Genomic DNA, 23,783 nt, shown 5'->3' on the forward strand with positions numbered 1-23,783 from the left:
AACACACTCTGTAGACCAGGTTGACCTCAGACTCTCAAAGATCTGCCTGCCTCTGCCTCCCTTGTGCTGGGATCAAAGGCATGATATTTTTCATTATGTATGGAATCCTTACCTGGAACCATTTGTCTGTATATTATGTAATTATGAGGCTATACTCAAGAAATAGGTTCTATTTAAAAGTTTTCAAACATTCATTTTTGTTTTATTAGTATATGTTTTAGAAGCTTCTATTGTCACAAATATAGCGAGCAAGAATCGACCCTCTCTGTGTTGTAAGTCCCGCCCTGTGTAGCGTCTTCAGGGGTTTCATTATGGCGCGATTGACTTAGCCTTTCCTCCCTGTTTGGCTCTATAGAATCCTGAGCTCAGAAAATAGATCTCCTGGTTTTCTGCAGTCCCTCTGGCACACACAAGACGTGACCCACAGCATCCGCCACTTAAACGACCCTTCGCTGGGGCAGTCGAACCTAACAGTAATCATTTTAGACTTGTTGGGGACACAGCATCTCTTGTCCAGGCATATTCCACAGAAAGTGGGTCTGTAACTCTGAGTACTTGAGCATCCAGAAAAAACAAATTTTTCAGCTTTGGGGAGCTGGAAAGTGGGTTGACATGTTTCTCCTCTGGGGATCTGAAAAGGCGCAAAGTTAAAAGGTTATTCTTTAAGTGAGATTGCAGTAACTTAAGGATTAGGCAGATATTAGATGCAGTTATGTCTTGGGCACTGATGATGTTGGGTTTCAGACTAGGACAAGCTGCCGAGGTGCCTATTAAACACATCGAACCTATTAAACACATCGAAGCGGACCAGCCTCCACGTTCTCCAGCGGCCCTCGGTCCTGCCTGTTACAGGGCGTGGCTGGCATGCCCCGCCCACCACCCTGAACCCGGCAGCCCTGGGCTGGGCTTCCTCTCCCACAGAGGCTCCTCCCTATATAATCCAGACTTTTTGGTCAGGGCTCTTTTCCGCCCCTGCATTCCTCCGCGCAATCCCTGCCATCACCCCGTGAGCATGTCAGTTTCCATGGCCCCGTGACACCACCCAAGAGCTGCTCGAATAAACCCCGCCTTTATACTTTTAATTCGGCTTGGCCTGGTTTATAAAGTCTATTAAATGTTTGTGACATGTAGTTCCCTCCTCTCTATAAAGTGCCTCACCTTCCCTCTATCATTCTGTCAGTCTTCTTTCATTCAGTTCTACAATAAATGAAAACTTGTTTCATTTCAAGAGCTGTACCTTATTGTTTTTACCTAAGACTCCGCAAATTCCTTACTACATGTCACACAGTTTGGCGTGGGTGGTGGATAGACGAACGTGCACAAGCAAGGTGTCATGGTTACACTGAAGGAAGCACCACACCGCCTGTCCCCAGGCAGCACACGTTTCAAAGTGACTGATACTTCCTTAGACCTGTGCTTTGTTAACTGGACTCAACTCCCTGCCTTACTCCAGAATGTCAAGTTCAGAATGTACATTAAAGAAATGTGTTGAGGTAACAGATCGATACGCTGTTCACTAATTTCTAAGGCAAATGGCTGTGCCTCTGAATTCAAGGCCAGTCTGGCCTACGTTGTGAGTTCCAGTTCAGCCAGGGCTATAGAGAGAGACCCTTCCTCCATAAAAGAAAAAGAGAAAAGTGATAATTCTCTTGCCTCAACCAAGAATAAGACCAGCTCTACAGGTTTATGCCCGCTTTAGGATAGCGTGGGCCTTTGGCAAGCTTCCTCTATAATGCACAGAGCATTTTGGTGTGGTCCTCCGCCAAGACAACCAGTCATGTAGCGATGATCAGAGCTTCTGTTTTCATAGCTATGGAGTAACAACTTGAATTTTATGTTCACTACTTTGGTTACGCTTCTATAACTAATAGAAGAAAGAAGAAAAAAAGAATCCAAGAAAGGTCTACTCTGAAGAGACAGTATGCATGGAGGGGAGTGTGTTGCAAGAGGCTGGGGTGCTCAAGACCCACACTGACAGGACACCTAGAGTGGTTAATGTCTCTCAAGGTGACATTTTCTCTGCAGAGTTGAGCTAGATTAATACCTGCCGCCCTCTGAGATCATTTGACTTTACGAGTCACGGTCAGGTGGTTTTGTTTGATGAGAGCCAAGTACAACCCCTCCCTCCAGAGCATAGGCACACTCACTCCCTACCGTTGCGTCCGTAATTCAGTTAAGTCAGGTCACACTTTACCTTCACTGCCTTGGATGCACTCCTGCCGCACGGCTGAATGTAGCACAGCCTCCTCTCCTTTCTCAGTTCACAGTTGCCATTTTCGTTGGTGACCCGGTTAGAAATCCCCATTCCGCACGTTCTGGAGCAGGGAGTCCACTTTGTTGCTTGCACGAGACATTTTTTCTTCCAAGTAAGTGGGGGATTCCTATAAGCTGAAAGGAATGGACGAAGTGCATGCGTATGTGCGCTTACCCGGACTCGGTTATTGAACATTAAGTCTAGTTAAGAGTTGTCAGGCTTTTTGCATGAAAGACTGGAAGCTTACCCTTTTAAGTCCCCTTCCCTTACAACTCCCTAAATTACCGTGCAATCGAATGTGGCCGTGGCCGTGTAGGTTCCTAGAGGGTCAAGGCTCTTTATCTTTACCTGTTTCATTCTGCCTCTGAGTATTAGGCCTCATGTTCCAGTCAGGGTCTGCCTGTTGTCTGGTTGATATTCTTTTAGCAAATACAGAAGTAAATGCGGGTAGGATTAGGGAATTCAGAACATTAATTAGAATAGCGCGGGCTTTCTTTCCTTCCTACGTAGCGTTGCTGTGTAGCTCCCGCTGTCCTCTCACTCGTGACCTTTCTGCCTTCCAAGCGTTAGGAATACAGGCATGGATCACCAGGCCTTGATGTAAACAGTGTGATCTGAGCACTTAAATTCCTAGACCTGTGCTTCGTTAACTGCGGACACAACGCCCCACCTTACTCCCAGAATGTCAGGTTCACAATGTACGTTAAAGAAACGTGTTGAGGTAACAAATCTTATATGCTGTGTGCTAATCTGAGCCAAGGGTCTGGTTCACTGGCGTACAGCAACAGTCTCAGAATGTCTTTTCATAGAGGTGGAACAGCTATTATCTTTCTGGTTTCTTCTGAGCAGCAGGCAGTGGGGGGTGGGGCGGGGGTCCAGTTCCCTACTCATAGCTCATCCACAGTTGCTTCCCTGAGCATCTCCCGGGTGATTCTAAGAGATGAGCATAGAGGATACTGTGGGCCTCACACGGGATGTGACAAGCTAGATGAAATAGAAATTGCAATGACTTGGTTTATAAAACTTTAATTAAGTTTGTTACAGTTTTCCTAAGATATTTTTAAATACCTAAAACTTATTTCTCTTATAATTTTTACTGGTTAAGAACATAATAAGTAAGCCTAGCAGAACTCCTGTCTGGAACTTTCTCCAGCGTGTGAGTAAGAGCCTCATTTACCCCTCAGCTAGGTGCTCAAACGAAACAAGCAGGAGTCTTTCTCGATTGTTTTGACTACATAGATTTACAGTGTTGCGATACGGTAGCTATTCCCACCGTATTGAGAATGATATTTTGAACCTCAAAATGTGTTACTCCTCAAAAAAAAAATAGTTTTATAAATCAACTTTCCATTTATTCTGGTACCATATAAAAAACTTTGGAAACACAAGAACCGGGGTAGTCAAACTTCTTGGCCATAGTAGATTACAAATGACCGGGATTCGCACGCCTGTAATCCCAGCACTCTGGGATGCAGAGGCAGGCAGATTTCTGAGTTCGAGGCCAGCCTGGTTTACAGAGTGAGTTCCAGGACAGCCAGGGCTACACAGAGAAACCCTGTCTCTCAAACAAAACAAAACAAAACAAAACAAAACAAAACAAATCCAAAAAACCAAAACCAAAACAAGCCAACAACAACAAATGACAGGGTTTTTTTTTTTAAAGGTACTTGTGAATAGTATTTGTTCAATTTTCCTAAGAAGGGAGTGAGAAGAAGCAGAAGATTTTAGAAGTTTCCTGATCTAGTACATTTTAAAACTCAGAATTTTTTTTTTCTCAAAACCAAAATGTGAAGTTTTCTTTTCGGATACTTGGAATATACCTGCCTGAGGCAAACACTTCAATGCTAAGTCACTGTAAATCTGGAGCCCGCCCCCAGCCAGGAAATTCTTGATGCCTGTGGTGCATAAAGGAATGGGGAAGGACCACAGAAGGTGATCCCTGGGAAACAGCCCTGCTGAGGCTGAGGCTAGGCGCACCTGGCATTGTCTTGTAGCCCGCTGAGTAGTGCAGGGGTCCCCCGCCACAGTTTGAGGGATCACTCTTCCTTCTTCCTTTAGCTGCAGAACAGTTGCTGCCAGCCAGCTTGGGGATGAAGAGGGGCGTGCATCCAATGGCCCCACTCACACAGAGGCAGCTGAACAGCGGGTGGGGCTGAAACGCTTGGCCATTCTGATAATGGACCCTGTTGAACTCACATCCAACAGCCACGAGATCTAAAAAGACAAAAGCGGATTACCAAAAAAAGGAATAAAGCGAGGTGCTATATGGTTTGGTTAGTTAGACCCACTCCAGTTGTAACAGTCTCTTTTATGAATGTAGTTCTTAATTCCTTAACGCCTCTTTTAGAATCTCCTTCGTGGAAACATCTACAAAAAGGTTTGTCATGTGGTGGCCACACACGCCATGGTCCCAGCACTCCAGAGATCTGCAGATCTCAAGTTCAAGGCCAGCCAGGTCTATAGGTTGAGTTCTAAGACACCCAAAGCTATGAAGAGAAACCCTTCTCGGAAAATGCAAAGAGGAGGAGGAGGAAGTGGAGGAGGAGTCCTAAGCTTGCAGTGAAATAGTTATAAATAAGTGGTTGGTTGATACCCGAGGAGACAGTTCTATCAGATACATGAATATAAGCCAGAAGGCATCCATAGGCGGTCTGGAGGAAGCAGCGTTTGCCTGTAGTACTGCAGGGTAGCCGAAAACTGCAGGAGGCAAGGATGTCCTCCAAGGGCTGTCCTTCCCTTCCAGGATGTGCAATTTCAGTGTGTCCCACCAACCCCTCAGGAATGGCTGGAGTATTTGTAAAGGATCTGAAAGGTCACTGGAATGTGACAGGCATCGTTGTCGCAGATGTGTGACATCATCCGCGGGACAGAGTTAGCCATGGCTGAAACTGAAGCCTTAGCATGGTGTGGGCAGCACAGGCAGTAGCTGTGTTCTGCCTCTCCTGCACTTGTAATAGAGCTACCTTAACAGTGTTAAGAGGCACGGCAAAGTAAGCTAGCTTTATAAAACCCTACCCATTTATGTTTAATAGTGTATGACAGAGTAAATCAAGTATTCAGTATGCAAAACCACAATGGCAGTCTTAAAGAAAATACTAGTGTTAGAAGACAAGGAGTCAGGTTTTCAGTCAGAACATTTCTTAAGTAGCTCCCAGATAAACCATGGGTGTTCAGACCTGGGTACTGTTGGAAGGATTTTCTTGAAAATGAATAGTAGCATGTCTAATAGGCACTTCTTTTTTGTTTTGTTTTATTTTTTTCTGAAACAGGGTTTCTCTGTGTAGCCCTGGCTGTCTTGGAACTCTGTAGACCAGGCTGGCCTTGAACTCAGAAATCCGCCTGCCTCTGCCTCCCAAGTGCTGGGATTAAAGGTGTGCGCCACCACCACCCGCCCTGCTTAATAGTCACTTCTAAGGAAACAGCTCAAAGTGTTTGTTGTCAGGGATGGAACTCACACTTCTAAGTAAAAGGATTTTGGGAAACTGATAGCCACCTCAGATTGGATTCTTATCTACCAAAGGCCGTAACTTTCTGCTGAGAGTGATAGTTTAAAATACATAGTGAGATAACATTTGATTAGGTACACAATAGGAAACTGGAACTTTCCAAATACCCAGAGACAAAACCGTGCAGGAGTCAGAGACCAACTCCTGGTGATTTTGTATTTGTTTTTTTTGTTTTGTTTTGTTTGAAAGATTTATTTATTTATTTATTTATTTATTTATTTATTTATTTATTATATGTAAGTACACTGTAGCTGTCTTCAGACACTCCAGAAGAGGGCATCAGATCTCATTATGGATGGTTGTGAGCCACCATGTGGTTGTTAGGATTTGAACTGATTTGCCCTGTTTTTGTTTTTTAAGATAGGGTCTGCCCCCTGTTCCATTCCCAGCACCTATGTGGCAACTCCAGTCTCGGAGGATCAAGTACCCTCTTCTGACTGCTGTGAGGGACCAGCTGCATGTGTGCTACACAGACGTGCATGAAAGCTGAACAACTGTGCACCTTCCCATGTAGCCCAGGCTGGCCTCAAGCTCCCAATCCTGCCTCAACCCCCTCAGTGCTAGAATCACATGTGAGACAGCTCCCGTGAGTCTGGGTATTTCATGTTAGAATTAAAGTTCATTGATTTAGTCTCAGATCCCACGGTGCAGCCGGTTTCTAAGGAGCCACCACGTGTCACCCTTGAATCTATCAGAAGTATTCGTGTAAGGGTCTGCAAAGCATGCTGACAAGGTCCACCCTCTTCTAATGGCGTATCTGTGTGGAGCCGTCTTTCTCAGATTCCAACCACAAAACAACAGCTTGGAGGAGAAGCAGATGGAAGGATCTAGTCACCTACTGAGCCAGACATTAGGGAAGTTTTCAATAATGCCAAGCAACCTTCTCCTCACTAAAATTTTCTTTGCTCTCAGTAATGGTCTTTAAAAAAAAAAAAAATTATTCCTATCAGCTCGTAGATGTGTTACATTTAAACAAACTTTTAAATTACAAATCCACTGATTAGCATTGGCAAGAGGCCCACATTAGCAGAAGCTCCAGTCCTCAGTGATTTCTAAGACTGTAAGATCCTCAGACTTTAGAAGATTTACAACCAGTGTTCTTGGTCAGAGATCCACAAATTCTCTATAAAAGCCTGAATAGCTTCGTCATTCCAGGCTGCGTGGCCGCTACACTGTTCTGCCTCTGTGCAGGGGGCATAGACTCAGCAGACAGCGGAGCTAAGCTCTGTCAAGGTACCAGCTACAGATCAAGCTGCTGTCTAGGTCTAGGTCTGTCCCTGGCCAATAGTTCAAGGTCCTGCATTCCCACTTGAACTTTCCTGTGGTGACTAGACGTCTCTGAGGTGAGGCTTTTATTAGAAATGTCATGTGTCCTAAATGATTTGTCATTTGGATTATTGTCAGCATGTTATCATTTCAGATGGTCTGAGTCACATGAGCTGAGACCCAGAGAGCGCACGATCAGATTTGCAAGTGTTCGGTGATGAGGACCAGGACCCGGTGGTTAGTCAGATGGAGGATGAAGCGGAAAGTGAATACCATGTCTACATCCTCACGTTTTACGTCATACATTTCTAAAGATTAGTTTCTCCTTACAGGAGCGGCTGAATCCAGATTTATTTCAAACAGTTTTAACGAAAGCTGCCATTTTGAAGTGAGACCCTATAGACATAATCTTTTTCTATATTCTATCATGAAAAGCAGCTACTTGAAACAGGCTTGGTGGCACATTGAATCCAGCACTCAAGGCAGAGGCAGGTGGATCTATCTCTATGAGTTCTAGACCAGCTCAGTCTATAGAGCAAGTTCTAGGGAGGGCAGCCAGGGCTAAATAGGGAGACCTTGCCCCCCAAAAAACAAACAAACAAACAAACAAACAAAAAAACAACCCCAACTCAGCTAAGAACTGCAGTAAAACTTTGATACAATACAAAATAATAGGCTTTCAAACATGTGTCTTTGACTTCGTATGTCATCCAGTAAAACTGAGCCATCCCACAGGTGCACAAAATCTAAATTCATCTTGTATTTAGCCAAACGGAATGCTCTACTCTGAATTAACCCTTACGGGGGAGAAAGGCGTCGCAGTGCAGCCTTTTCCAATGAGGCCAGAAGACACTTACATGCACACACGCCTATCTCGTACCTAGGCTTGTCCCCCGAGTAGTCACAGTACAGGCCTTTGTGTGGGTCACAGATCTCGGCTTCGTTACAGATGTCTCCTGGTTGCCTGGCACAGATTTTGCAGCACCCACAGCCGTCCCTCACCAAGCTCACGCCAGGGGGACAAGCGGGCTTCTGAGCGGGGCATCTGCAGGGCCAGTGGCAGACCTCTTTACGCTGATACGCTTCCATCGCTGCTCCAGGCCGTCCTCCAGGGGTCGAGTCCGGTGGCGCACTGCCCTGTGCCGCACTGCCCTGACAGAGCTGCATTTGGTGATAAAGGTGACATTAGAAGAGGATCCTGAGGCTACTCATGGGTCTGGAGGGGATATGTGCCAAACAGTTGGGCTACAGTCTGATAAGTTACAACATCAGTATTTGGCACAGCCACTCCCGACTTCAATTGGTTTCCGATTCCTCATTGTTCCTCTTCTTCCTCCTCCCCCCACCCCGCCCCACCCCCCACCGCCGCCCCTCGGTCTCCTAACTTGCTGCATAGCTTTCATCCTCCTGATGTTTGCACTGAAGCCTCTTAGTCAAGATCTCTCCCTTCCCTCTCTTTATCTCCCAACCACCAGCTAACTCTTCTGAAGTCTCTAAAAGCCTGCTTAACTGTGCCACCTAGGTGGGGCACAATCTCTGTTCTCCTCCAGTCTTTTTGGTTTTTTTTTTTTTCTTCCCTACTTGAGCAAATATATTTTCCCCAAAAGACCTTATACATTGGGTCATGTTGGGCTCACACTCTAACGTCCAATCTCATTGACATATCTTGTTAGTCACACCTTTAAAACATACCACCACCACTACTCCCTGGCCTCCTACCTCTCTCCTACCATTGCGGTCCAGCCCATTATTAGGTTTTCTTTGGGTGACTTCTTTTTTTTTTTTTTATTGGATATATTCTTTATTTACATTTCAAATGTTATTCCCTTTCCCAGTTCCCCCCTCCTGGATAGACCCTATCCCTCCCATCCTCCCTCCCCCTACTTCTATGAGGGTGTTCCCCCACCCACACCTCTCCCACCTCCTGGCCTCGATTCCCCTACTCTGGGGCATCTATCGAGCCTTCATAGGACCTCTCCTCCCATTGCTATACAGTCACTTTTATTCAGCATTCATGGTAACTTTTTAAGTCAATTCGAGTCATTCCAGTCTCACAGGGCACGAGTCCCTCAAGCTTCAGTGTAAAATCCTTTCCCTTGGTTTCATCACGACCATCTCAGATCTCCCAGCCGGTTAGCCTGTGGTGGATGGCGCCCTGGACCTGTTACTTTGTTACTTTGTTGCATTGTTCAGTTCTGCATACTACCACCTAGCTCTCTTGTTCACCGCCTCACCTTCTGTTTTCTTCCATGCTATGTATGCACCTGCAAAACTGAATTCCCAGCAGAGACGTCACCACTGGCCCGAAGGCCCACATAGCTGACTATCCAAACGTCCTCCAGGAAAAACCAGGGTTCAAAACTCATCCTGTACCTAGACAGTGTTCGAAGTCAGAAAACTTGGAGTCATCCAAACTCCTCTCCCTCACACTCTTGTCTATTCTTTCTCTTTTCACAGTTACTAAATACCATTGTATCTGATTGGATCTTCCCCTGTGGTCCCCACTGTCTGTGGCTTACGGTGCAAACTTGCGAGCATGGGACCTTCAAGTCCTGCCTGCCCTGGTCATGGCTATCTCTCCATGCCCTACCACGCCCCACTGTTTACGAGACACCATGCCACATTCTCTTTGAATTGGAAATATCAACCATGGGCTGTTTGGAAAACCTAGGTACATTCCCTCCTCTATCAGACACTTCTGCTGCCATATTGTGTCTCATCAGAAGCTGAGCTGTTCAGCCACCAACAGCGAACTGAAACCTCTGAAACCGAGAGCCAAAATAAACCATCCCTTCCTTCAGTTGTTTTTCTGCTATTTTATCACCGTGATCCACCCCCCCAAAAAAACAAAAACAACAAACAAACCCCCACACATCATTAAGGCAAAATTAAACACAGCATGATATTTTCTGGTCTAAGTACAATATCTTTTGGGGTTCGCACTTGTTTTCTATTCTGTACATCTCTCCGCGTGCTGGAATATTTGCTGTTTAAGAACTTGTCCTAGCCCTCAGTCGACAGTAACCACCTGCCTCTCCTTACAGCATAGAACAGGAGAAAGCTGGGCGCACAGCTATTGAAGAAATGTCCTCCAGCTGTGACAGCGAGAAGAACCGGTCACTGAGACCCTCCTTAGGACCGTCTAGCAACCTCACACTCCTAGACAGTCTACCAGCTTCCCTTACTGTATAAAGTTCCTCTGCTGCCCAGGCCGGCTCAGCTCCGACTCCAGACCCTTCCATGGTTTCTAAGTCACCGGAAGAGGTCAGAACCAGCAATGACCTTCACCGTGTAAATAAATAAATCAGCAAGTAACCCTGCTTTAATCTTCTCACTCAAAAGCACCAAGGCGATGAATTGCTCATTTTAAATTAAACTTCATTTGCTCTGCCCTCTGAATTATTTAGAGCTTCCATGGACAGATTCACTCACAAAAAGTGAGAGACCCGAGGCTTGAGAAAAGATGAAGTAGTAGTAAATTTTTAAAATTAAATGTTTCTTCCAAAGCGTTCCTTTCAAACAAGGACAGGCTTACTTAGCTGGGGGGAAAAAAAATCATTGCCAAACCCGTTTTTTATTTTTATTTTTTATTATTTTTTTCTTGGGGTGGGGGGAGGTTTGGTTTGGTTTGATTTGGTTTGGTTTTTTGATTTTGCCAGGGGCTTTTTGCACACTGAAAACTGTGGAAAGATGAGCCCGTGCCTATAAACTCTCACGAAAGGATCATATTTACAGCTGTGGCCGTCAGTGCTACCCATCCGAGAGCTGAGGTGGACTCTGTAAATAGACAGAAGGAACACTAGTGGACTGTTCACACATCACGAGAAGGCTTCGGAGTGTACACCTCAAAGGGGGGAATGTTCAGCATCTCTCATGAAACTCCCGGGCTAAAACTGAACTTTCTGGAAGGGAAAATGGCTCCCCGTTTCTCACTAAACAACTACCCGTATGTTTTTCCCATACCTTGCTGTTTTACCTTGGGCCTGAAGATGCACAGCTGGAGTCGGAAGGCGAAACAAGGACTTACCTGTGTCAGCCCCGTTATGAGCAGAGTGCCCAAGAGGAGGACTCGCATGATGCCGGAGGGAGCGTGGGAGGCTGGAGGCTGGTGGAAAACCGGGCACAAAGATCTCCTGTCTCCTGCACAGGGAACCACGTCTCCACCTCCCGCCCGGGCTTCAGCTCCCAGACTGCATTTTCCGTCGGAGGATCTGTTCCAGTGGCCCGGGTATTTCATTGGACTTCTAGAAGCTCCTTGTGTCTGCACAGTGTGTGTCAGCAGAGGCTAGCGCCTTCCTACGGGGACTCTGCAAGATCAAGTGGAGGCTTTTCTCCGAGGGAGGCCTGGCGCCCTGGTCTTGAGAGCCAGCTGAGCCGGTCTTCCAGGAGATGGTGGCATTAGATACTGTCCCCACCTTACTTTTGGTCTCTGTGTTTTCTCTGCCGGGTGTTGGTTGGGTCTCTCCCCTTTTGGATGTCACCTGAGTTTCCTGTCCTTCCAACATCAGATTCTAGGGGCCTTTCCTGAGCTGGTAGCTCCCAGCTGGCTGCCTCTGAGCAGACCCCACCCCCACCCCATGTTGTATACACATCTCACCCCCGGGGCAACCGTAAGGAGTAAACCTAGAGGCTGTGAGTGGACTCCCCACACAGTACATTTGCTTAAACTAGGCCCCTACTTGCAGTTGCAGTTTTGTGGGAGACGACAGAAAAGTTAACCCCAGATTTTCCCAGTCTAGGACCATTCACATTCATAGAAATAGTGAGATTTTATTTTAACATACGAAATACTACAAGATACCTATCAATACATACAATTTTGGTTTTGTGGATCAGTTAAACTGATCTTTAAAAATCTAAAAGGTAAGCTACTATGAATTTGTACCATTTCTCCAGAAACACACCCCGTGTGCACACACATGTGGCCTCCAGCCTGACCCCTCCTGTATTGTCACCAGGACCTCTGAGTATCCTTCTTGACCTTTGTTCTTTCTCTATGCAAGTCTTGGCTTCCTGAAGATCCAGCAGGCAAACCTGGCCTTCCCACACCTCTTCTCCCTGTGGCCTGTCACACGGTCTACAGAGTCCTGGCCTCTTTCTTCTCCTGAACTCATTGCTTACCCTTGTGAGCTTGAAGTCTGCAAGGCCTCCCACAGCGGTGACCACTGGGAGCCTGGTGTTCCCACAGAGCCAGTAGCCATAAGCAAGTACACAACACAGTAGCCCGCAGCTCTGTGTGCACTGGGCCACCCGGATGGTACCTGTCTTAGTTAGGGTTTTACCTCTGTGAACAGACACCGTGACCAAGGCAACTCTTATACGAACAACATTTAATTGGGGCTGGTTTACAGGCTTAGAGGTTCAGTCCATTATCATCAAGATAGACATGGCACCATCCAGACAGGCACGGTGTAGGCCTCTCAAAGCAAACAGGGTAAGACTGACTTTCACACAGCAAGGACAAGGGTCTTAAAGCCCATGCCCACAGTGACACACCAATTCCAACAAGGCCACACCTCCAAACAGTGCCACTCTCTGGGCCAAGCTTATACAAGCATATACAAACCTCATTTGCCACCCTAAGGTCTTGGATCAGTTACTCTTCATTCTGCTAAAATGTCTGGCAAATGCAACTTGAAGAAGGGCTTATGTTGGCTTGTACTTTGAAGATACAGTCAGGCAAGGCAGGGAAGTTGAGACAGGAACGTGAGGCCACTGCTCAGGCCACCACCGCTGCCTTCACAGGACAAAGAAAGGGAAGTCAGAGCTCAGTTTGCTTTCTCCCTATCTAGTTGGGGTCCTGTCCCACAGGGCAGTGCTGCCCACTGCCAGGGCAGATCTTCCCATCTCTCTTATTCCTTTCTAAAAACACCCATGCAGATCCGAGGAGGGACATATTTCCTAATTGATCCCAGAGCCTGCCAAGTTGACAATCAAAACTAACCATCCCTGGGGTATCCTGCTCCTTGAGAATTAAGACAAAACCCCAGAGTGGCTCAGTGGAGGAAACTGTGTCTGCTTTGAGTCCACTCACATCTTTCTCTTTTGATTGTCCTGGTTTAGTGATCATTTGGCATTTGAATCCCCAGGCCAGTGATTCCTGGCCACGAGACTTGATCATTTCTTCATCCCTGGCTAATCAACTGCGTCTCTCTGGCCCTAACACTCCCTTTCAAACACAGAGCTGCTTTGGTCTGCAGAGATTGGTCTGGCTGAGATTCACGCTCCTCCCATTGTCTTTGTGGAAAAACTGGCAGCAGCGGCCATTTTTCTGGAATTGTCTTCCTTCACTCTGAACTCCACTGTGGAACAGGGAGGGTGTCACTGTTGTCTGTCAGTCCTTGCCTCTCAGTAGGAAATGAAGTAGTAATTAACAAAACCTCCCGCGGTTAAGGGGCTCTGGGTCACTCACTGCCGGGCGACTGTTCCGGCTTTCCCAGCCTCCTCTGTGTTTAACTATTTCAGTACTGACCGAGTGATCTGAGGAATGGGATATTTTCAGGGGCCGGAACTGCTGCGTTCAGCTTTATGCAGTAAAAGCTGTCCCGGCGCGCATGCATTTCCAAGCACTTGCTATTCTGATCTAGCGTCTCTCACTATGATCTCATTCATACTCAGCCTGTGAAGGCCCCTCCACCAGACGCAGCCTTAAGCATAGCTAATATGGGAAGCACATTTCGTGACTTACAAGGGCATTTCGCGTGTATTATCTCTTTTAATTTCCCAGCTCACTGAGGTGAACAAAAGCCCCGTCGCTGTCTTCATTTAACAGATGAGAAAGTTAAAGCTAAGTCATTGTGCTCGGTCAATAAAACACTCTGAATCTTTGCCCTCTGGAGCTGTGTAATCTATTGGCAGAGCAGACCTTGAATAGATAAACACACAACATATCTATCATGAAACATTGAATAAAGGCTAACGACAAAAAGGAAGCGCAGAAGAAGCAGGGGCTAACCTACATTGCAGGCAGAGTGGGGATCTGAGCATGTGGCTTCAGAAGTTCAGAGGCGATGCCAGGTACAGAGAGGGTCTCTGCCCCGGGGCTCGGGCAGGGGGTAGGGATGCCTCAACGGATAGCCCGTTGCTAGGGACGTCTTCACAGCTAGTCTACCAGCCTCTGGAGAAGCAAAGTCAGAAACCTTAATGGTGGTCTGCAAGCTTCACACAGATAAGCCCCTTTCCTCGTCCTCTTTTCCAATCTCTCTGGCTTTAGAGAGGACAATGTATCAGTCTATCTAAAGAGAGGACACTGTATCACTCTATCTAAAGAGCAACTGCAATTATGGAGTGGAAACCTCCTGAGAAGAAAGCACACTGTGGGTGAGGGTCCGAGTCCCTCTCAGAGAACCTAGACTGGATTATAATAACAGATAACATCTGACTCGTCTTTCTGGGACTCCTACGGCACTCACTGTTTGTTGTATGTGAACCACTCGATTCTCACAGTCACAGTGCATGATGGGTATTGCTACTATCTCCTTTGTCTGCCTTCCCTGGAAGGCAGGCGAGGTTACATGAACAACAAAAGGTGGGACCAGGACCGCAAGCTCTCTGTCACCCTGCCACAGTCCACGGCCTCGCCGGGGAGCCTCTACCTCACACAGTAGCCTGGACCGTGCTAATTTGCCTTGCGTGTTCAGTATTTGTCCTCCTCCTGGTCTCCTCCTAGATTTCAAGACGTTAGTGAGGCTCTAGTTCCCACCAACCCATCCCCCAAACAGAAGGTGGAAACCATTGAAATGGTTTGCTCTGTCCCCTGAAGGCCTGCTTGATCTCACTGATGATGAGGCCAGGAAGATGAAGAACGGAGTCTAAGGCGGTGAGGATGGGAGACTCTGGCCCTCAGCAGTGACTGACCCCAGGGAGGAACCATGAACCCGATGGGACTTGGCTCAGTAGGAGGTGTTAGGAGCATCACTTGACCCCAGAGGTTCCTGTGTCCGGCAAACTTCCCTGGAGAACTTTTACAAGGATGCCTCAAGCACCTGTCGACAGGTGTGGAAAAGCCAGGTGCAGTCTGAAAAGTCGCTGACTGAAGCTCAGGGGCGTAACCTCTTGTCCAGACACCCTCTAGGCCTCCTACCCTGCTGCAGTTCAGTTCGGCATCTACTAGTGTGGAAGCAGTGTACGCGGTGGTGGTATTGGAGGTGAGGAGGAAAGTTACACGCCGATCCATTAGAAAAACGTCCGTCTTCGGGTAGGGGTGAGGGAGAGAGGTGGTTAGAGCCCGAGATGGGGAGCTCGTGGAGCCGTGTATCCTTAGGTAGGGGTGAGGGGGCGTGGGGAGGCGGTTACAGCCAGCGGAAGTGAAAAAGCCAACCATCCTTAGGTTAGAGCCCAGACCAAATGAACTTAGAGCCGTTTTCATGTTCGGTATAAATCCTGAGAACGCACACGGTTGCGTGCCCTGTAATTTGAAAATCTTCAAGCCTCAGGGTCAAAACCAGGTCTGGAGCGTCTGACTTGGAGCACGAGAAACGGAGGCGCCCACTGCCTTTCCATCCTTGGTAGATGTAACCTCGGCTCCTGCGCCAGGACTTTTCCCTCCCAAGGGGCGGCGCCCTCACGCTGTGAACCAGAAGAAGGCTGGTTCCCTCCAGATGCCCTGTGAGCACATTTTCTTACCGCAGTTGGAAAAGCAATTCCTATAGCCAGCAAGGTACAAACCCCGACGTCTGTTAGGTTTCAAACCTAAAACTAATGGCTGAGATACGGATTTAACATACCAAAGCGGACCTGGCCACCAGATTCCTCCCCTTTTCCTCCCACCCCACCCCACCCCACCCCCGCACCCCGCCCAGTCCTCAGACCGCACAAGTTACCAAGCCGTCCTGCCTGGCATACCCCACTCCCCACTGGGCTGCTCTTCTTTATTTAATCCAACCATTTTGATTATCCACTCTTTTTTTTTTTCGGTTCCATTGGGCCTCCTGGCTGCCATTCCTGGTTCCCCTCTCTTTCCCCCTCCCCCTCCCCCAAATGGCCCAGCTCGGGATCACGTCCACCCTAGACTCCCCCAGATGTCTCTGCTTCTGGCTCTGCTCTCCCACATATCTATAATAAACTTTCTCCTCCCACCATACTTAGAAGTTGTGTCCTTTCCTTTCCTTTTTTATTTAATTCTTCTTCTTCTTCTTTTTTTTTTTTTTCATTACAAGACTCTTCCAGCCAGGTTGGTTCAGAGGCATCCACAGTCTTCTGAGTGGCGGTGATGGCATGGACCGTGGTCATGAGCCCTTCCAGGATGCCAAAGTTGTCACGGATGACCTTGGCGGGGGGTGGGGGTGGGGGGTGGGCGAAGCAGTTGGTGCTGGATGCATTGTTGACAATCTTGAGTGAGTTGTTGTACTTCTTGTGGTTCACACCCATCACAAACATGGGGGCATCAGCAGATGGGGCAGAGATGATGACCCTTTTGGCCCCACCCTTCAAGTGGGCCCTGGCCTTCTCTGTGGTGGTGAAAACGCCAGTAGACTCCACGACATACTTAGCCCCAGCATCGGCCCATTTGATGTTAGCGGGATCTCGCTCCTGGAAGATGGCGATGGGCTTCCCGTTGATGACAAGCTTCCCATTCTCAGCCTTGGCTGTGCTGTTGAATTCGCCATGGGTGGAGACAGACTGGAACATGTAGAAGGTGTTGTTGAGGTAGGTCATTGAGGACAACAGTCTCCACTTTGCCAGATGCAGAGCAGAAGGCAGCCCTAGTAACTAGGCGCCCAATGCGGCCAAATCTGTTCACGCTGACCTTCACCATTTTGTCTACGGGACGGGACTCGCACTCCCCGCTTCGGCTGTCTCTGGAGCAGGGAGGAGCAGAGAGCCGGAAGAACATTTTAAACAGCAGTGTTAAGCGTGTGTATTGATGCAGAATATTTGGGCACATTGTGAAGCAAACCTGATTCTAGTTGTGGTGTGGCTCACCCATTATTTTATAAAATGAAAAGGAGAGAAGGAACACGTTTGGTGGATGTGCAGTCAGGTGTCAGGGAGGAGGGTCGCCTCTGCAGGCCCATGCTGAGGCGTTTCTTCCCACAAGGGAGCAGTCCCTTGATGGTGTAGTATAGAATAGAGTTTATTCAGGGCATGGGGAGGGGATCTGAGAGGGTAGTAGAAACAGAAAGAGGCAGAGAGAGAGAGAGAGAGAGAGAGAGAGAGAGAGAGAGTAGGGAAGTAGAGGCCGGCCATGAGCACATGGAGAGAGAGGGGGCAGGGGAGGGGAGAGAGGTAGGATAAGGAGCAAGAGGACAGAGCGAGAGGAAGAAAGCAAGAGAGGAAGGGGCGAGCAGCCCCTTTTATAGTGAGTCAGGCACGTCTGGCTGTTGCCAGGTAACTGTGGGGGCGGAGCCAAGACTAAGGGCCAACACCCTTAGCGCACACCTTTAATCCCAAACAATGAAGTTAGTTTGTATAAGGAAGCACCGTGTTTGAAGTCTAATTGAGTGGCAAAGTGACAAATCCGAGAAAGATTTGACAGAATAGGATGTGCCCAACTCTCACGTGAACGGAAGCTACTTTCGGGAGCAGAGCAAAAAAAGGAGAGGAGGCAGAATTTTACAGAGACAGGTTAAAGACACAGGTGAAGACAAGAACAAGCGAGAGAATGAAAGAAGATTAGAACAGATTGCCGGAGTTAGCATGAGGGCCAAGCAGAGCAAACCGTCAGAGGCAGAGAGAAGCCAGATTGCGTGAGTCAGACAGCTTGGAGAGAAGTCTGGGCCAGAGCAGCTGAGCTAAAGCAGCCAGAGCTCAGGAAACGGGGGCTGACTCAGCAGCGAGTCTCAGAGGCTGAAAACATTCTAGGCCTAGGTCGTCAGATTGTGCAGAGGCTAGACGTTTCCAGGACTCGGCCCATGTTAGCAGATTGAGGCAGTAATAAGCCACCCAGAAGACAAATAGATCAGGCGAATAAAAGATACTTTCATAGTTCTGTGTCCGTTCCCTGATACTGATCATTGAGCCTTTCTGAAATATATCTCCAAAATTTACTAAACAAAATTTACCCACATGAGTGGCTGGAGAGATGGCTCAGCAGTTAAGAGTACTGGCTGCTCTTCTATAGGACCTGGATTCAATTCCCAGCCCACGCATGGCAGCTCGTAACTGTAACTCCAGTTCCAGGGAACCCCATACCCTCACACAGACACGCGTGTGGGCAAAGCTCGATTCAGTGCAGTGATCAGGCTCAAGAGAAGACGCGTTCTCTCTTCCTCCACTAACCTGTGTGCAGCCTTGTTAATGAACTCGGTTCAGAGGCAGCCAATAGGGGGTAGCGCCACTCCCATGCATGGGGAAATGGAGGAGTTAACAACATTCTGTTTGGCTGTTAATGAACCAGGTCCCTAGCAACCCTCAAACCACAAAATGCCCTGCCCTGCCACGCGTGTGGGCCCTGGGTCAGAGCTTATTGAAAATAAGCAAGTGCCCTCGTTCCAAGGGCATAAGAAAAGCAAGACCAAATGTAAGTCCATGCGGTATAATTCACCCTGTCACCTGCCTTGTTAGTCTGGTCTGCAGAAGGAAAGAGAGCTGAATTAATTAGCCACAGCCACAGAAAACCACCACATGAAAAGGAGGGAGGGAGAGGGCCGAGTATTAACCATGCTCCCGAGTGTGGGTGGCGCTAACGTCACAAGCAAAGAAAAGCGTGTAAATGCAGTGTGCTGCTCCTGTTTTTCTTTTTAACTTGGAGTTTTTTTAATAAGGCGTCTATGGAGGGAGTACATAAATGCAGTTCCCACAGAGGCCAGAAGAGGGCGCCCACCGCTAAATGCCTCAAGCAGTCCAAGAATAGCTACCAACCTTGGGAAAACCTGGGGACAATTAGCGGTTTACCCGCAGGGCGGTCAGCCTTGGCGAACAACATGAAAGATAATGATCATGACAGGATGCCCAGTGAGATGCCAGTATATATGACATGCTTATACTAAGTGATGGTTGGTAACCTGAAATTCAAATTTGCCCATATATGCTTATATAGGGCTTTCCTATTAGATCGTGTAGAAAACAGACTATTTCAAAATAACAGGCGTGCTAGCTAGTTTTATGTCAATTTAACACTAGCAACGGCCATCAGAGAAGAGAGGCGACACTCAATTGAAAAACTGCCTACATAAGATGGTGCTGTGGGCAAGGCTATAGGGCATTTTCTTAATTAGTGATTAATAGGAGAGGGCCCAGCCCTTTGTGGGCGGTGCCATCCCTTGGCAGGTGATCCCGCGTGCTGTAAGAAAGCAGACTGGGTAAACCCTAAGGAACAAGCCAGTAAGATGCCACTCCTCAATGGCCTTTACATCAGCTCCGGCCTCCAGGTTTCTGCTCTGCTTTAATTTTTTTTTGTCCTGACAGTCATGGACCTGAAAACTAAATAAACCCCTTTCTTCCCGAGTTGCTTTAGTCATGGTATTTCATCACAGCAGTAGTAACCCTAAGACATGTAGCATAAAACACAACAAGTCTATATTTCATGTCATGATGGGCATTAGGAGCTTCTAACCTTCGTGTTAATTTTCACAGGCAAATAGATAACTTATTTTTCCTTTGTCCTCTTCAATGAGATCAGCTTTTGAAAACTCCCTTTATCCATGCGGCTTTCAAGCTGTTTCCGGACTTTCCAGCTCAAAGATGCACTGGACCCAGATGGTCGCTAGATGGCGCAACGGGTCAATGTTCCAGCCGAAGGCTCTTGCTGGTCGCTGCCGGGAAGAAAGGAGGCGCGGGTTTGCCGCAGAGCCTTGCATTATTGATCCCCGCTGCCGCAGAGGTGGGAGGAGCCCCGCCGCCATCTCGCCTAGCCTCCTGCAGTAGCGCTAGGATGGTTGCTGCAAGAGGCGTTCCCATCCCTACAAAAAGTCCTTGGCTGGGTAGGGAACGAGCATTTCTCCTTCGCAAGCATTCCGCTTTTTCAAATTCCATAGCAAGATCAGATTCCTCTGCGGTGAGAATCATTTCACACTGTATTCCGAACAGCGGCTGCAGCTTTTGAAATCTTTAAGTCCTTTCCATCCACATTTGTTTTAAAATGCTACCAAGTAGTGATTCATAATATACCAGCAAGAGAAAGACAATGAGATAGTGGGGCGGGATGGGGTGGGGCGGGGTCCATCTCTCCCTTTGGTTTTGCAATCACATAACATGCTTGTATAGATAAACGGAAGTACTCTTCACATAAAATGGTCTCGTGTCGATTTAACCACAGCCAAGTGTTCACCAATCATTGTCACCGGAAATTTGCACAATTGGACAGACAGAGATGCTCTGACATTCAACCGTGGGTGGGGCCTCCACGCGATCTCTGCGGTGGAGCCTCGCCCTTCCGACCAGTAGAGGGCGACCGATCGATCAAACGGGAATCTCAGACAATGCAAGCACATCACTGCAAAAGTGTTAACGCAGCAGTCCTTTTATTTGGTCAGTATGTTCTTTGACGATAGATTTGAAGATTAGAATGCTGTATTGTTCTCTTTCTTTGCGAATCAGACATAGGAGGCATCTTTATGTTGTCTCTTTTGCATTCTTTTAAAGGAGATAAGTATTTAAACGCAGTCCAGAGCAACTCGGCTCACAATTTCTGGAGCTTTTGCACCTACAACCTTCAAATATAACTCACCATCTTCCCCTGACTTCTTTTCCTTGAGACTTCTAAAGCATTACACAGACTTTCACCAGAAACACATCTTCCTTTGCTTTGAAGTGTATCCTAACTGAGCTCATTCTCTTATACAATGGGACTGTCAGCTGACAGAGCCCTCCATAAAGGATTCCCCCAAATAAGCCTGAGTCAAGATGTCAACGTGGAAAGCACGTTTCTGTCCTGGATGCTGCTACTTAAACGCCATTGAGTGCTGGGTGGACTTTATATCCAACCATAGTATAGACAACTGCAGCAACCAAGAATTTTCATTCTTAAGCTTAACTATGCAAATATATTTAGAATGTCAGATATATTTAGAATCCTTTACATCAAGTCCCAGGTCCTGCTTCTGGTAAGCTGAAAGCCATTATTACTGGGCTCCTCCTCCATCCTGGTTTGGGTAGGAATTCCAGGCTTTGCAGCTGTCGGGTCACATTGTCCTCTCTTCTCTGGTCCCCTTGAAGCCTGGAGACTCTGAAATACTTCCTTTCCTCCCATTCTAGGAGGGAACTCATCAGGAACCCTGTCAGACTACAAGACATCCTCCCGTCCCTAGCAGAAACAAAGGATTCCAGAAACTGAGTCTATAGGTTGATTTTGCATGAAGTAAATGTTGTCCCAGTGAGAACAAGATAATGTTAAAGGACCCAAGTGCCTCTGTCATGAATGGCCTGCCATTTCTAGACGGTTATGAAAAGGAGAGACAGAAGGGTATGTGTACTGGCTGGTTTTGTGTGTCAACACAAGCTGGAGTTATCACAGAGAAATGAGCCTCCCTTGAAGAAATGCCTCCATGAGATCCAGCTGTGATCTCAATTAGTGATCAAGGGGGAGGGCTCCTTGTGGGTGGTGCCATCCCTGGGTTGGTAGTCTTGGGTTTTATAAGAGAGCAGGCTCTGCAAGCCAGGGGAGCAAGCCAGTAACAAACATCCCTCCATGGCCTCTGCATCAGCTCCTGCTTCCTGACCTGCTTGAGTTCCAGTCCTGACTTCCTTTGGTAATGAACAGCAATGTGGAAGTGTAAGCTCAATAAACCCTTTCCTCCCCAACTTGCTTCTTGGCCATGATGTTTGTGCGGGAATAGACAGGTTCCCAGGACGGAGACCATGGGAACTCCCTTTTAGGCATCTTGAAGTTTTTCTCTGCTACACACCTCGCATTGTTTACCAGCATTTCCAGTCTGCAGGTTCCTCCAGTCCCACCTCTAGCTAACTGCATAAAAATTTCACTTCCAGAAATAGACGTCAGTCCCAGCCCAAGAAACTGCTATTGCAGGAGCCTTTTACTCACAGTAAAAAGAAATAACGCAAGGTCACGTGATACAAATATTGGTCCTGAGAAAACGCACGTGGGACCTTGCCAAGGAGCAAACTGCAGGAAGCCGGCTGTGGGAAAGAGAGCCGGACTCTGCCGCCGCTGGGAGCAGGAGAGCCATTTCAGGTCACGGGGCCACTTCCGCCACACAGCTCACTTCTCATTGGTGTCATTGCTGGGATCAGTAATATCTCTAGACAGCAGAACAATGTAAAATGACTAGAATATTCTGTAATATAGAACACCAGTGAGCCCCTAAGTATTGACTGGATAGCTGGTGCGAATGAGGAAAAGACACTTTAACTGTATTTAGCTCCGTTATTTAAATTGAAGTAGCCCCTGGGTAACTAGAGGCTTCCATGCTGGACAGCATAACTGTGGAGTTGTTTTGTTTGTTTGATTGATGGATTTCTTTTCTTTTTTCTTTTTTTCTTTTTTCTTTTTCTTTTTCTTTTCATTTTTCTTTCTTTCTTTCTTTCTTTTTTTTTTTTTTTTTTTTTTTTTTTTTGCCAATGATTTCTACATCCTCTATTTCATGATTGTTCTAAGACAGTCTGCCAAAAGAAAAAAAGAAAAGGAAAAAGGAACACAGCACGATAAAAGGAGAACTGGTCTGGTCGTTTTTTTTTTTAATGACAAAATGGTGGTCGAAGAAGCAATATGCGAAAGAGAACGGGAATCAGATGAATTCGCAGCTTGTAGAATAGACAAGTCACTGTCTTTGAACCTTAAAATCTTCTCTAAATGTCTGCAAAGCGAGGAAAACAAATGTGGCATACAGGAGGCCAAGCTGGAATATGCAGTTGCAACCGGTTGGCTGCCCCAGCACCTCTTTCTCTCCTGCATCCAAAGCTTACCCATCTCCCCAGAGTACAGGGCGTGTCCCTGGACATCTTGCCTACGATACTGTTCTATTGCTGTGAAAAGACCACGGCCAAGGCAACATACAGGAGAAAGCATTTAATTGGGGGCTTGCTTACAGTTTCAGAGGGTTGTGGGGAGCACCGTGCGGAGCACGGTGGCAGGCAGGCATGGTTCTGAGGGCTTACATCCTGCCTTCCATCACCAGACACTGCCGGTCTAGCCTTACCTCCACCTCTGAGGGGACTGAACTTTAAATACAGAAAAGTGACGTCTCTCTGAGCTGACGTGAGCATGGTGCGTGGAGTCTGTGGAACAATGGGCAAAGAGCAGTGCACTAAGGCAGGAAAAAGGGACCTGGTGATGGCCTCAGGGACAGGCTCGGGGGGAGGGGGGACAGGCTCTAGGTCGCAGGAGACTTGCTAGGCAGCACTCTACAACTCTAGGCTTCCTGCTCTGTAAAATGAAATCGGTTTCATTCAGATTCCATAAAAGAAAACATTCAGTGGGCCCAACTGATACCCACCATTCCTAGGATATAAAACTACTCCATGGATACTATAGTAATTCTATAATAATAGTAAAGTCAGGCCGAACGGTGGTGGCGCACGCCTTTAATCCCAAATAGGCGGAGTTTGAGGTCAGTCTGGTCTACAGAGTGAGTCCCAGGACAGCCGGGGGCTACACAGAGAAACCCTGTCTCAAAAAAGTAGTCAGAGCCGGAAAGCATTCCGTAAAAAGAACATTTCTCTCGTTTCCTTTTTTTATTAAGATTTACGACTCTCCATACACTTAGAGTTAATTGTCGGTCTTGCTTAAACTAATTCAGACGGGACTTGTGGACCAGCCACAGCGGTTGCTTCACTTGGAAGTCTTCCTGTCTCCTTCCCTACACAGGAGGTCAGAGGAGCTGCAGGGACCTATCTTAGTTCTGTTCCTGTCGCTGGGA

At 47.3% G+C, this 23,783-nt stretch overlaps 1 protein-coding gene across 1 annotated transcript; it reads right to left on the bottom strand.

Moving 5' to 3' along the window:
• Positions 1-349: 349 nt before the first annotated feature.
• Positions 350-11,101, bottom strand: Ccn6 (cellular communication network factor 6). Its single transcript, XM_052163527.1, has 5 exons — positions 11,054-11,101; positions 7,884-8,187; positions 4,232-4,468; positions 2,195-2,388; positions 350-631 (listed from the first exon to the last, which is right to left on the bottom strand). The coding sequence occupies exons 1-5, from the start codon at positions 11,099-11,101 to the stop codon at positions 350-352; spliced, it is 1,065 nt and encodes a 354-aa protein (XP_052019487.1).
• Positions 11,102-23,783: the final 12,682 nt, after the last annotated feature.

Source organism: Apodemus sylvaticus, chromosome 19 (assembly GCF_947179515.1).
Source record: "Apodemus sylvaticus chromosome 19, mApoSyl1.1, whole genome shotgun sequence".
Taxonomy (NCBI): domain Eukaryota; kingdom Metazoa; phylum Chordata; class Mammalia; order Rodentia; family Muridae; genus Apodemus; species Apodemus sylvaticus.

Excerpts from the sequence above, each read along its gene's own strand:
- Ccn6 (XM_052163527.1), bottom strand. The coding sequence starts at position 11,101 with ATGCGAGTCCTCCTCTTGGGCACTCTGCTCATAACGGGGCTGACACAG. Across the intron at positions 8,188-11,053 it reads TCATAACGGGGCTGACACAG|CTCTGTCAGGGCAGTGCGGC; the intron begins GTAAGTCCTTGT and ends CACCAAATGCAG. Across the intron at positions 632-2,194 it reads GTGCATCCAAGGCAGTGAAG|ATCCCCAGAGGAGAAACATG; the intron begins GTAAAGTGTGAC and ends GCGCCTTTTCAG.